At 43.9% G+C, this 14,240-nt stretch overlaps 1 protein-coding gene across 1 annotated transcript; it reads right to left on the bottom strand.

Annotated features, from left to right (window-relative positions):
- Positions 1-5,652: 5,652 nt before the first annotated feature.
- On the bottom strand, positions 5,653-11,139 carry CRYGS (crystallin gamma S). The gene is made up of 3 exons (XM_079977336.1): positions 10,895-11,139; positions 7,346-7,588; positions 5,653-5,995 (listed from the first exon to the last, which is right to left on the bottom strand). Exons 1-3 carry the CDS (start codon positions 10,913-10,915, stop codon positions 5,723-5,725), a joined length of 537 nt encoding a protein of 178 aa, XP_079833462.1. The 5' UTR covers positions 10,916-11,139; the 3' UTR covers positions 5,653-5,722.
- Positions 11,140-14,240: the final 3,101 nt, after the last annotated feature.

Here is a 14,240-nt window from a genome sequence, read left to right as displayed (position 1 = left end):
TTAACCTGAAGCACCACTTTAGCTAATGGGGCCTCCTGCTGCTGCCGCGCCGCCGGAGCACGATTTCTGTTCTCATCCTGAAGCAAAGTTCTTAACCTAAAGCACTATTTCTGGGTTGGTGGAGTCTGTAACCTGAAGCGTATGTAACCTGAAGCGTATGTAACCCGAGGTACCACTGTATTGGAGGAAGTGTTTGGGTCCTGAGCCATTTAGGGCTTTGTACACTAGTAATAACCCCTTGAATTGGATCCAGTAGCTCACAGACAATCAGTGCTTTCAGGACTGGCGACACATGGTCCCATCAGGCTGCCCCCACTCACCAACCTGTCAGCCACACGAGCAGCAGCTTCCAGTCCCTCTTCAAGGACAGCCTTGAAGGTGTAACAGCCCCACCTAGAGTGCAGTAATCCAGGCAGGATGTCACCAGGGCATAGAAAACTGAGGACAGTCCAGTCTAAGTTGGGCATAAGCACTCTTTGCTATGGAAGTCACCTGAGACTCAAATGGCAGGTTGACAGACTGGTTCAGTGTCTCTGTAACACTGACAGTAAAAAGAGAAGAATCCCAAGAATCAACTATAAAACTACAGGAGCCCCCTAAAGGCCAGAGGTTTGTGACTGTAGCTCACTTACAGGCATCTTCACTCCACCTGTGGCTGACATCCAATTTTAATTTTATTCAGGCCTGTTGAATTGTAGTTCTAGGAAGGATCTAATGAAGGATTTATCATTTGTCTCCTAAAACTACTGTCCCAAAGACCCTTCAGAAGAAGAAGAAGAAGAAGAGTTTGGATTTCATATCTCGCTTTATCACTACCCGAAGGAGTCTCAAAGTGGCTAACATTCTCCTTTCCCTTCCTTCCCCCACAACAAACACTCTGTGAGGCAAGTGGGGCTGAGAGACTTCAGAGAAGTGTGACTGGCCCAAGGTCACCCAGCAGCTGCATGTGGAGGAGCAGAGACGCGAACCCGGTTCCCCAGATTATTCAAGGAAACTGTGGTCTAAGACAGATGTAACACTGACTGTAAAGGGCTCACATTCAGGGCCCACTGACTTGGCCCCACACAAAGTGAGACCAGTTCTGCCCCAATCTCCCTTTTTCAACATACACAAACCAGGCTTTGACCTTGACCTATCCTCACTCCTGGAAATGACTTGTATGCTGCTTATTTGCTGCTTCCTACTGTTTCCCACTAAAACCACTTCTCCATGCATTTGAATCCCCTGTGGGGAATGATACAGGGTCTGTAGATTGATTTGGGATCAAACAGTCCCTAATAAGAATAAGGGGAGCCTAGTACAGCTGTCGCCCATCTTCACAACTGAAATGACAAGACTTGGTGTTACACCCCAATTTGGGGTTATTTTAAGAGTGAAAAGCAGGTAACAAATCTTATAATAAATACCACATACATATGGGCCAACTGAATGCTGGGTCAGCTGCTAGTCTGACACCCTTTGCCATGTTTCAGGTTGTTTGCATGTTTCTGAGCATGGCCTGCACTTATTGCTTTATTTATTATATTAATATTTATTGTTAGATAGAACATTTTAAAGTGCTCAGCTTCTCTGGAGAGGCCGGGAGGGGGGGGAATGTGTCTTGGTACCAACATCGTAGGTCCCAACCTGTCAAGGCTGTGTACAGACAGCTTTTGTGAACTTGTAGAACCGGTTTCTTCATAGTTTAATCCTGGAGAGGAAGAGCATGTTTAAACTAGATCTGAGTCCAAGTTTCCCTGAAGAAATTTTCCAGAGATTTTTCTTTTCTACCCACTTCTCCCACAACAGAGAACATTTTTCAGGATAGTCTTCAAATATTCTTTGCCTTTGAAGCAGGGAATGATGTTAGGTCTGGGCCATTTTAATGGTTGCAAAATGGTGGCTGGTCTTTGCGCTTCGTGGATGTCCCCATTACCCCTCCTTAGAAAATGTTCGAGAAGTTATCATCTCCATGGAGTATATGCTGCAGAATGGTTACCTTTCTCCTCCTAGAGCGCAGAGTTTGTGGCGCCATTTTAGCTCTAGCTTAAACTGAACTTGACACTTCCTGCCCAGCACCACTTTATACATGCCCCTAGTGCAGCTGAGCCAATTTCATATCATCTGTGTGTCAAGATCAAACATGTTGCCCGTCAGCTATCAGATCAGTTGTTCTCTTCCCGATTTCAGTGGCCTACAGCCCCTTCACTCCATTCATTCAAAACACTATGTTGCCACTTGAAACCATCATTGGGCTCACACAGCTACAATTCCCGGTATTACCTGGGGAAAGGGATTGACTGCTAAACCCATCTGGAAATTGTAGCTCTGTGGGGGGGGGGGACCTCCTAATAAGTCTCAACTCTTAACAAACCCCAGCTCCCAGAATTATCGGGGGGGGGAGGAGATAATCAGCATTGTTTAAAGTGGTATGATACTCCGTTAACTGTGTAGTGCAGATGAGGCCTTAATCCACTACTCACCTCATCACTTTCAAGTATACCTTGATAATCACACAACATCCTAGAGCATGAGACTATTAATCTCAGGGCTGTGGGTTTGAGCTCCATGTTGGGCAAAACTAGATGACCCTTGTAGTCACTTCCAGCTCTACAATTCTATTACAGTGGTACCTCGGGTTACATACGCTTCAGGTTACAGACTCCGCTAACCCAGAAATAGTACCTCGGGTTAAGAACATTGCTTCAGGGTGAGAACAGAAATCGTGCTCCGGCAGCGCGGCAGCAGCAGGAGGCCCCGTTAGCTAAAGGTTAAGAACAGCTTCAGGTTAAGAACGGACCTCCGGAACAAATTAAGTACTTAACCTGAAGTACCACTGTATTCTGTGACCACCTCCTTTCCACAACCAGACTGAAGCAGAGTTCCTCGCTCTTGGCCCTATTAGAGCGTGCATCCTACTTGGCCAATCCCTAATTAATACAGTATTCACAAGGGTTGTATTATTGTAGCTGCTGACAAGCATCACATAGCCCTGCCTCATTGCTACATAATAACCTCATATATCAAACTGGAAGAGACTGCAGGGCCCTTGCAATAGAAGTGCACACTTTATACGCTGAATATCATTATCCAAAGTCCCCCGTTCCCTTGCTTGATATGCAAAAATTCTTAGGTTCCCCAGAGTACCCGGCAAAGAAAATGCCCACCCAAAATGAACATTTGTTATTTTCTAAGACTTGAGGCATAACATAACCGGGAAGGGGTGGAAGGGGGGCATTGAAGTCAGCTTACCCAAAGATTTCATCAAACTGTCTCTGTGGGTGAGGAAAGAAGAGAAAGGGTGGCACCTGGTGGCAAAGAGGTGAAGCACATCTATTCAAATTAGAAAAGAACTGGGAATTCTGCATTGAGAGTGCAGGAAAGAACTTGGGGCGTAACCTGGGGTGCTTGGTAAGGAACCAAACATGTCTAATTGCTGCTTATCTCACTGGACTGTAAGCATGGCTAACTTTCTCTAGACTGCAGTTCTTAACTGCAGGCAAAGGAAATAAATCCAGTTTAGAATATGTTCTTTAAAGCAGAGGCGGGGAAACTTTTTCATCCTAAGGGCAGTATTCTCTTATTGGCAATGTTCTGGGAGCCACATCCCAGCAGTGGATGTGGCCAGAATATAGATTTTAACCTCTGTCCAATAGGCTACTTTCTATACACACTCACATACACAGATTTTCACTTTGTTGAAATATGGCAACCCTAAAGGTAAAGGTAAAGGGACCCCTGACCATTAGGTCCAGTCGTGGCCAACTCTGGGGTTGCGGCGCTCATCTAACTTTATTGGCTGAGGGAGCCGGCCTACAGCTTCCGGGTCATGTGGCCAGCATGACTAAGTATGACTAATACAGTATGTGGTCGAAAAAGCTATGAGTAGTATTAACATTTTAATGCATTTCTTCCAAATGAGGCCATGATTTTATACCTGCTCTGCTTGAGGTTCTTAAGGCCAAACCTTTAACTCAACTGTTTCATTAGATTCAAATCTGGGTGAGCCTTATAAAACCCACAAGACCTTCCGTGGTCTTAATAGCAGTGCTTTTTTTCTGGGGAGACGCAGGGTTATGCATAGCCCTAAACATTTTGTGAATCTAAGTTTGGCCTCATTGAGGGGCAGTATTTCAATATGAGTAGGAAAATGAGAGTACCCCTAATCATTTTTTTTGGGGGGAAGCACTGCTTAATACCTTAAGATAAATGTTCCCGGTACCAGGATGTGTTTTGAATACTGCTCTGTGATTCAAAGCTGGTTTTCCCTCCATTTCCACACAGGTTTGAATGAGGGCATTTAACTTTTGACTCGAGTTGAATTTAGCCACTACTGCCTTGCTTCCTTTAGTTCTGCCTGATTCCCACAAAAGCAGCTGGATGAAAGCCATCAATTTAAGGTTATGCCTTCTTGGCTTTTCGCCACAATAGTTACTAAGTTTTACGTCTCGGTAAAGCAAAACACATATTGAAGCAATGCCTGTTTGACACTGAACAACAGAGCAATCTCTCTGCAATGAGAAAACTTTATCCCTGCTATGACTGTTTTCTAACTAGTCCCCTTGATATAATGGCACCTTATCTTTGGAATCTAACAAATCTAAAATATAGAAGAGCTTTTTCGAGTGCACAACTGAATGTGCTTCCTTCAGCAATACTTGAGAGGCCTTTTATGAGAAGCCCACTCTATAACTGTACATATCCATGTTGAGATTGAAATTCTGAACGCATGGGTCCATATATTGTTATTTCATTTATTTATTTATTTTGCTTTTTGTACAGAGACTCCAGTAAAGAGTTAATCACCCCACCATTATTATCTAAACTGGGGCATTCATCTGATCATTGTATGAAGCTTTAAAGGTACTCCTGGACTTCTTTGTCTGCTTACAGTAGACTAAGTTAGCTGGAAAGACTACAAACTTAAATCAGTTTTATTTCAATATAAGAGACGTGCTGGCCAGGGCTAATGGGAGCTGCAGTCCTCTTTACCCTGACTTTACACCTGCAGTGTAACTTTTTAGAAACTCACCTTCTTTCTGTGACTCTCAATTGTTTTTAACTGTTTTTAACCTTGAGTTTTAATTGTTGTAAGCCGCCCTGTGGCTTTGGGGGTGAAGGGCAGGGAGTGCATTTCAAATCATAATAATCCAGAAATCTGGAGAGCGAAGGCTGGAGAAGGTTGAACCAATTGTTGGATTATCATAATGGAAATTACAGCAATTCTTATAGCTGTTAGGAGACCTCTATTCCCCTGACAGAGCTACGGTTCCTAGAGTGGTTTAATAGCCAATCCCTGTTCTCTTAACAGACTAAAATTCCCAGGATTCTTTGGGGAAAACTATAACTGTTTAAAGTGGTGTGATACTGCTTTAAATGTATAGTGCAGGTGGGGTCAAAAAGGGAAATGGGAGGGAATCCTGAAACCTTGCCCTCTGACTCCCCTCAGTTTTAGCCAAACCATTAGGAATATCCCTTTTAAAACAAACAAACAAAAACAGTATTCTCTGGGCTGTCATAGAAAGTAAAGGGACAAACTTCGTTTCTTCTCCACCCCCAATAATTTGAGCAAAACTCAAGTTTCCTTGTGAATGGATGTTGCAGAGATTAGTCATCTTCCTTAAAGAAAACACACAGACACACATTTTTACTATGAAAGATGACAAGCAGAACTGAACTTACAAGTGCTTTATTTATGGCATCAAGTCAGCTTTCATATTGGCTTTAGACTTAATGCTGCCCATTACTCTGCAATACGGCGGAAGGACTGGACCACTGGGGATGCAGACCCCCACTCGACAGGTTTACTATACTCTCCTCTCTCCAGAAGATACTGCCTGCCACGGAAATTGGGGTGTTCGTAGAAAACCCAGGCCCCATCCAGGACTTTGCAGGAGTGGATTTCGCGCAGGTGAAACTGATCCATGACAGAAGGGCAGTCTTCTGTGGATTCATGCATCTGGCCACTAAAGTCACCCTTCTCAAAGAGCTGAATTTGGTATTTGCCTGTACTGAGCTAGAAGGAGGAGGATAGAGAACACAACATGTTATTGAGGAGCTGAGCAGAGGCTGTGCAAAGTTCAGACGGCAAAATTGGATGGAAAATAGACATTACCCAATAAAGCAAAGAATGTATTGTGGCTGTGGATGCAGAACCAACCACCACTTTGTGTGTATTTAGTTATCTTTATTACACTTTTTATAATTTCTGTGAGATCCCTGTCAGCCAGTGCCCTCTAGCAAGAAGCAGGAAGAATCTAATTCATTACCAATTGTGAGTACAGGACAGGGATTGAGAACTTGTGCCCCCCCCCCAGTTGTTGCAGGACTCCAACTCCCATCATCCCTAACCAATGGTCATCCTGGCTTAGCCTGATGGGAGTTGGAGTTCAACTTCTGGGAGACCACAGGTTCCCCATCCCTGTTGTAAAACCACATGGTGGGAATTGCACATGGCACAGGAGTGGCTTGGCCAGTGCAGTGGAGATGCAGCAATAACCTCCCAGAAGCAATGTTGCTGCCGCTTACTGGAGGAATGAGGCAATGGTAAAGTTGGGGCTGCACAGGTGCACTGGCAAAGCCAATCCAGCACTCCTGTCAATGCACTGACAGAGTTCTTACCTCATCATCGTTCTGCCTCCTTCCTTCTAGTAAGCAGCAGTGGTGTTGCTGCCGGGAGGCTGTTACTGTCACCCCTCTGGGCAAGCTGTTCCCAATATGGCATATATTACCTTTAATATCCTATGGCATATCAGACTCCAAGGTCCCATGCGACATGAATTCTGTTAACTATGCTTTATAGCCTACCAGAACTTTTGCAGACCCAGGCAAAAGGCTCTATCAAAAGAAGTGAGTCCTCCAGCACCATCCCAGCCTCAAAAGCATGAGGTCAGGGATGATGGAAGCTGCAGTTCAACAATATCTGGAGGGCACCACTCTGACCACTCTTGCTTTAGGTGGATCAACTCATAGACATCTGGTTGGCCACTATGAGAACAGGATTCCAGATTAGATGATGGGTCTTTGCTTTGATTCAGCAGGGCTCTTGGAAGCAAGAAAGCTTTCACATTCGTCAATGCAGGCAGAAAACCCATGGCTTTCCATTTGTTGTTGAACTACAACTCCCATCAATACTTACCATGGGCCATGCTGCTTGGGGCTGATGGGAGTTGGAGTCCAACAACATCAGGAGGGCCACAGTTTCCTCACCCCTGTTTCAGTGTTTATCCACGTTAATAACATTAGATACAGATACAGTGTGAGGATCTGTGTGTACTTAAAAAAGGGGGAGACTTATAAATGAACCTGTCTCAAGTGTCAATATCCCATTTTCCCAGATTTCAGAGGAAGGAAATGTCCGACTTACTAGCTGAATAGATTTGCATGAGCTGACGCGGTCATTTAGGCCCATCCATCGTTGATATTCAGGATATTCCCCATGAGTCAGCACGTACATGTTCCCTGCAAAGTTTGGCCGCTCATAAACAACCCAGGCACCCCCCTCCACACGGATAGAATTGCAGCGGCTCAAGTCAGTGTGGAAATCCAAACAGTCCCTGTCAGACTCATAGCGGCGCCCCTGAAAATTCTTGCCTTCGTAGAAGGTGATCTGAAACACAAGCAAAGTACAAAAGGAATCATGCTTCCATTGGACATGGTGCAGCTTGGCTAAAATTACACAGACACGAGCGACGGGAGTGTATAGCAATTTCAGTTTCTCTCCATTTCCTATTTTTTTCCAAGCTTAACTCCAATTTGGCCCATATCTGCATCATTTTCCACTTTCTTTCACATCTGCATGAAAATTTGTGAAAAATGCATCCTCTACAATGCGCATTTTACATGCAATTTTACCTCATTTTTTGCAATTTTCCAGACAACTATTTTGAAAGCTATTTTCACTACTAGATGTATTTCTGTGCACTGTTTTGCTTGGAGAACTGCATCACAAAATTTGGAGAAGTGTAAATTTCAGTTCACATATTGATATGTGTCTAGGTCAGTTTGCATTAAATTTATTTCCTATCCCTAAATAACAAGCTCCACTAGGAATTCCTCTTCCATTTTTAGGTACAAGAGAGTTGCGCAAGAATACCTGCGACTTAGTTACCACAGGTGAATGCCAAGGCTCATAAACAACCCAGGCACCATTCTGTCAAGCTGACAGAGCATTTAGGCAAAAAGTACCCTGAGTGTCAACAGGAAGTCTATGGTAAGGTTGCAATTAGGTTAGCCAGTATTACAGCAATAGGTACAGATGACATTTTGCATTTCTTATGGATGACATGACTCTCTTGAGCTCACAGCATTTCCTTACTTAAAAAATGTATAAACCACCCTTCATCCAAATGTAGATTTCAGAACAGTATGCAAAGAAATGTAAAATTACAAATACAGCATACAACAAACCAACAGCACAATAAAGTTAGGAGGAATAAGGCTATTAAACCAGCTCAAAATGCCAAAATTCAAAATGCCTTGCGTGAATAAAAAGGTTGTGACCTGATGCAAAAATAATATATTGTCAGTAGCAGATGTATGTCTCTCAGGAGGGCATTCCACAGTCAGGGAGCCACCACAGATAAGGCCCTCTCTTTTGTATATGATGTGTTTCACCTAAAGATGGAACATGGAAAAACACCTCCTCTGACATTCTTAGAAAATGGGCAGCTTGGTAATGAATCCTATCCTGCTACTTCACACAAGGGCATCACACTGAGCGCCAGAGGGGGTGGGGAATCATCATTTCAGTTCAAGACAGGGGAACTCCAGGCTACCTTAAACATCTGTCCCTTTCAGAATGTGCATCAAAGCCAATTCACACAAACCCTGTTTGGACAACATATCCAGGGATAGGAACATGAGGAGGGAAAGTGAGATCACAGCTGTCTCCTCTTCCAATATGTTCTATCTGAAGCAGTAAACTTATGCTTCACACATTCAAACCATACAAATATTCAGTGGGTACACAGATTGCTGTTTGGGGGAAGTGGTTGTGTGGGGATTACCATTTGCACCCGATTCTCTGCATGAATCCTGCAGCAGAATCCCACCACTGGCCCACCATCTGCTAGCCCCACCCAGCAGAGCAAACAGAAAGCAATTTTCTATTAGCTCTGCTTCCACCAGAGTCTACCTACTGGACCCTTGACCAAGTACCAAAGGTTGTAGCTGCTTGACATTTCAGAGGCAGGAAGTGTTCTCCATTCTTGGTCAAGTCTCTTCTTCTTAAATTGGAAGAACAAGAATTTAAAGGTCACGCAAAACAATACATTTGTATTCCTGTGCTTTATTGTTTGTACAAAGACCCAATTAGGCAATCCAGATTAGGACTAGGGTGGATGAGAGGAGTCATCACATCTTTAAATGCCCTTCTCCATGTATCACTGCCAAATGAGGTGTGATAGGTGGCCAACTCTTCAGTGGCGGCATGCCCTCCCCAGAGAGGCTCATCAAATAAGGGGGTGGGGTGTTGGTAGTTATTTGCTTAGATTTTGAAACAAACAGCATCACAGATAATATCTGACAGGTGCCCATTTTCTCTTATGTGACCACTTTCCAAATTGCAGTTACAATAGCAATGGCGGTATCTCCCCAGTAATCACTTCTGGGACATGTAAGACAAAATAGCACAGCAACAGATATGCAATGCAACATGAAGGGAAGACATCTAAGCCACACACAAAATGCACTTCGTTTTTTACTCTGATAACCGATCAAGTGGGGAAATGGGTATGTTATGCAAGACCTCCCAATCTGCCATAATTGTCCATTTGGATTTGTCAATATGAGTGACCCACACTTGACAATAGCAGAAGCCTGGAAATGCCCTCAGTGAAGCAGTGTCATATCTTGAAGCACAAGCAAAGCTTCTTTCTGAGAGCTTATTCTCCTATCTCATGGTAGACTCTAGGTAATTATGAGTGGTTTTGCAGTTTGGCTTGTTAGTATGATGTGAAAGAAGATACAATTGTGCCTATGTGACCTTCCAAATTCAACAGCTCTGGTCATGCATCCCCAATACGAGAAACTCATGGCCTTCCAGATTTTGTTAGGCTCTAATTCCCATCGATCCCAGCAAGCATAGCCAATGGTTGAGGATTATGAAATTGTGGTCCAGCAATACAGTGGTAGCTCGGGTTACAAACACCTCGGGTTACAAACACTTCGGGTTACATGCTTTGCTAACCCAGAAGTAGTACCTCAGGTTAAGAACTTTACCTCAGGATGAGAACAGAAATCGTGCAGCGGTGGCACAACGGCAGTGGGAGGCCCCATTAGCTAAAGTGGTACCTCAGGTTACGAACAGTTTCAGGTTAAGAACGGACCTCCAGAAAGAATTAAGTTCGTAACCAGAGGTACCACTGTATGTGGAACATCTCAGGTTCTCCACCCATTTTATGCCTTCTAAATAAATACAAATGTAGAGCACATACGAAGATACTTATTTCACATGCAGCATGCTGCAAGTTTATCAAGCTGAGCTGCACGTCCTCTGCAAGACTATTGATTCTATATGTGAAATAAAGCTGCACTTAAAAGAAAAGCACGCCACTAAATCCATGTTCCTCTTTATTCCTCTTCCACAGAACAAAGAACAAGAAAGGAAATAAGCATCTCACACTGTCTAATGTTGTCATTCTCAAATACTGATCTCAGTTTGACAGAATTATATCTGCTGGAGCTGCTACAAGGAAAACTAGGAAAGTCCGCTAATTATTCCAGGTGTTTGTTTATTATCTAACCTGGTACGTCTTCCACTAGTACTGAACCACCTGCCTCCTTAAACAGGGAGCCACTCAAGGAGCTGCTCTTTTCTTGGTTCTGCCAAGCTGGCAAACAATGCATTCCTGTTAGAAGAGGTTCATTTTCTTGCAGACAATGAGTGGAAAAGAGGCACCACAAACATACTTACCTTGCTTCCAGTTTTGGACATGATCAGTGTGGGGTGCAAATATTCCTGGAGGAGGAGGTGAACTAGAAGCAGCTGCCAGAGCCAGAATCAGGAAGCCTCATTTTATAGCGAGCTCATTTTTAGACTAGACATTCGCTTTGTCATGAAAATGGAATCCAAAAATTGAGTCAGTGATTCTGAGGCTATTCATCTGTTCTAGAAAAACAAACAGGATTACAAAATAAAGGCAGGCTTCATTGCTCCTTTTATTTTTCGGCATTGCCTGTTGCATTATCAGGTTTTGAATGCTTTGCTGAGTCAGAACACTGAACTCCTGTCAGAAATATTCAAAATAAAAAGTGCTTGCCCTCTAATAATAATAATAATAATTTTATTATTTATATGTCACCCATCTGACTGGGTTGCCCCATCCTCTCCGGGCAGCTTCCAACCAAGTATTAAAACACACAAAACCTCAAACATTCAAAACCTTCCTGTACAGGGCTGCCTTCAGGTGTCTTCTAAAAGTCAGTTGTTTATTTCCTTGACATCTGATGGGAGGGCATTCTACAGGGCGGGCACCACTACCTAGAAGGCCCTCTACTGGTTCCCAGGAACCTCACTTCTCACAGTGAGGGAACAGCCAGAAGGCCCTCAGAGCTGAATCTCTGTGTCAGGGCTGAATGCTGGGGTTGAAGACGCTCCTTCAGGTATACATGCCCAAAGCTGTTTAGAGCTTTAAAAGTCAGCATGAACACTTTTGAATTGTGCTTGGAAACATACTGGGAGCCAATGTAGATCTTCGCTTCCAGTCAGCAGTCTAGCTGCCGAGTTCTGGATTAGTTATAGTTTCCCAGTCACCTTCAAGGGTAGCCCCACATAAAGTACATTGAAACAGCCAAACAGGAGATAACCAGAGTACCACTCTGGTATGTACCATCTTAGTGGAGTGGGCCAACACTCCCAACCCAACTTTGACATATGTATAGATATGAGTTCAACTACAGAAACCCTACAGGGGGACTCAAAATCTAGAAAACCACACAACTCCTCAACCTTGCATGAGTCAGAAGGTAAACTGGGGAACATTAGCAGAGGAAAAAAAGTGCCTTTGCTTACAGAGAATCATCTGAAAGACAGCTAAAGGGGTATTTTATTGCTTAAGGGTATCTATAAACTGCAAACTAATAAGGTATATTGCAGCAGCATGTTCCAAAATACAATAAAAACCATTAAGACATCTTAGAATAATAAAGTCCAGGAACAAACGACCAACAATGGATGTAATAAATTCTCTAAAAATGTTTGATGAAACAAAAAGGCTTTCAGCAAACAAGAAAATATCAAAAATGTGCCTGTCTGAATTCATTAGGAACAGTATTTTAACAGTATTTTAACAGTGGTGCCACTACAGCAGGAGGCCTCCAGATCTATGTGGCCCTTGGGATCCTGCCCAGGGATTTGTGGGGCAGTAACACTATCTGCCATTGACTAAAGTATGTGCCATGCTTTTGCATATTGAAACATTTCAGCTTCACAGACCCACATGGAAAAGGAGTTTAAACTGGAGCACAGAAGCTCTGCAACTACAATGCTCCAGAGATGGTCCATAAAAATAACTCCTGAGTGGTGCCAACATGTATTATTTGTAGACCATAATGTGGGAATGCTTTTGCGCATCACACAACAGCAAACCTAGGTTTGCTATCACATATTGTACCCACTTGGCTTTGGGCACTGAGTTTTTAGGTATACACCTAAAACTATTATATGAAGTGGGTGCAAATGATAGGGCTTTTATTATTCTGAGGATCTGGGACAAAAGGAGCCAGGCCTGTGCAGAGCGGGAGAGGTAGCCGCTTGTCCTGGGCCTCAGAAGACTAAGCCAGTTGTGGTGAGCAGCAAGGACCAGCTGCTTTTTTGTTTGAGTTTATAATTTTATTCAACAAGATTCCTGCCCTGGGCCTCTAAGCTCTACACAGACTGAAGGGGGCAATATCACAGAGCAATTTCTCTGCAGTATTGGTGAGGTAAGGGTTTTGTTAAGCAAACCTTGTCTCCAGAGTTCTTTAGGGGCATCTATGTTTCCACTGCAAATACCTTGAGGCTAGATTTGGGGACGTGGGTGGTGCTGTGGTCTAAACCACTGAGCCTAGGGCTTGCCGATTGAAAGGTCGGTGGTTCAAATCCCCGCAACAGGGTGAGCTCCCGTTGTTCAGTCCCAGCTCCTGCCAACCTAGCAGTTCAAAAGCAGTTCAAAAGCAGTCAAAGTGCAAGTAGATAAGTAGGTACCGCTCTGGCGGGAATCATAGAATCATAGAGTTGGAAGAGACCACAAGGGCCATCGAGTCCAACCCCCTGCCAAGCAGGAAACACCACCAGAGCACTCCTGACATATGGTTGTCAAGCCTCTGCTTAAAGACCTCCAAAGAAGGAGACTCCACCACACTCCTTGGCAGCAAATTCCACTGTCGAACAGCTCTTACTGTCAGGAAGTTCTTCCTAATGTTTAGGTGGAATCTTCTTTCTTGTAGTTTGGATCCATTGCTCCGTGTCCGCTTCTCTGGAGCAGCAGAAAACAACCTTTCTCCCTCCTCTATGTGACATCCTTTTATATATTTGAACATGGCTATCATATCACCCCTTAACCTCCTCTTCTCCAGGCTAAACATGCCCAGCTCCCTTAGCCGTTCCTCATAAGGCATCGTTTCTAGGCCTTTGACCATTTTGGTTGCCCTCCTCTGGACATGTTCCAGTTTGTCAGTGTCCTTCTTGAACTGTGGTGCCCAGAACTGGACACAGTACTCCAGGTGAGGTCTGACCAGAGCAGAATACAGTGGCACTATTACTTCCCTTGATCTAGATGCTATACTCCTATTGATGCAGCCCAGAATTGCATTGGCTTTTTTAGCTGCCGCGTCACACTGTTGGCTCATGTCAAGTTTGTGGTCAACCAAGACTCCTAGATCCTTTTCACATGTACTGCTCTCAAGCCAGGTGTCACCCATCTTGTATTTGTGCCTCTCATTTTTTTTGCCCAAGTGCAATACTTTACATTTCTCCCTGTTAAAATTCATCTTGTTTGTTTTGGCCCAGTTCTCTAATCTGTCAAGGTCGTTTTGAAGTGTGATCTTGTCCTCTGGGGTGTTAGCCACCCCTCCCAGTTTGGTGTCATCTGCAAATTTGATCAGGATGCCCTTGAGTCCATCATCCAAGTCATTGATAAAGATGTTGAATAAGACCGGGCCCAAGACAGAACCCTGTGGCACCCCACTAGTCACTCTTCTCCAGGATGAAGAGGAACCATTGATGAGCACCCTTTGGGTTCGGTCAGTCAGCCAGTTACAAATCCACTGAGTGGTAGCAT

Source organism: Podarcis cretensis (assembly GCF_951804945.1).
Source record: "Podarcis cretensis genome assembly, chromosome: 5".
NCBI classification, from domain to species: domain Eukaryota; kingdom Metazoa; phylum Chordata; class Lepidosauria; order Squamata; family Lacertidae; genus Podarcis; species Podarcis cretensis.
The sequence above is the reverse complement of the archived record's forward strand: the minus strand, read 5'-3'. Positions and strand labels throughout refer to the sequence as shown.

What these genes read in the sequence shown, in the direction of transcription:
- CRYGS (XM_079977336.1), bottom strand. Translation starts at nt 10,915, where the DNA reads ATGTCCAAAACTGGAAGCAAG. An exon ending in TGTCCAAAACTGGAAGCAAG is followed by an intron (nt 7,589 to 10,894) that starts GTAAGTATGTTT and finishes CTTGTGTTTCAG; the next exon opens with ATCACCTTCTACGAAGGCAA. An exon ending in CATGCAAATCTATTCAGCTA is followed by an intron (nt 5,996 to 7,345) that starts GTAAGTCGGACA and finishes TCCTCCTTCTAG; the next exon opens with CTCAGTACAGGCAAATACCA.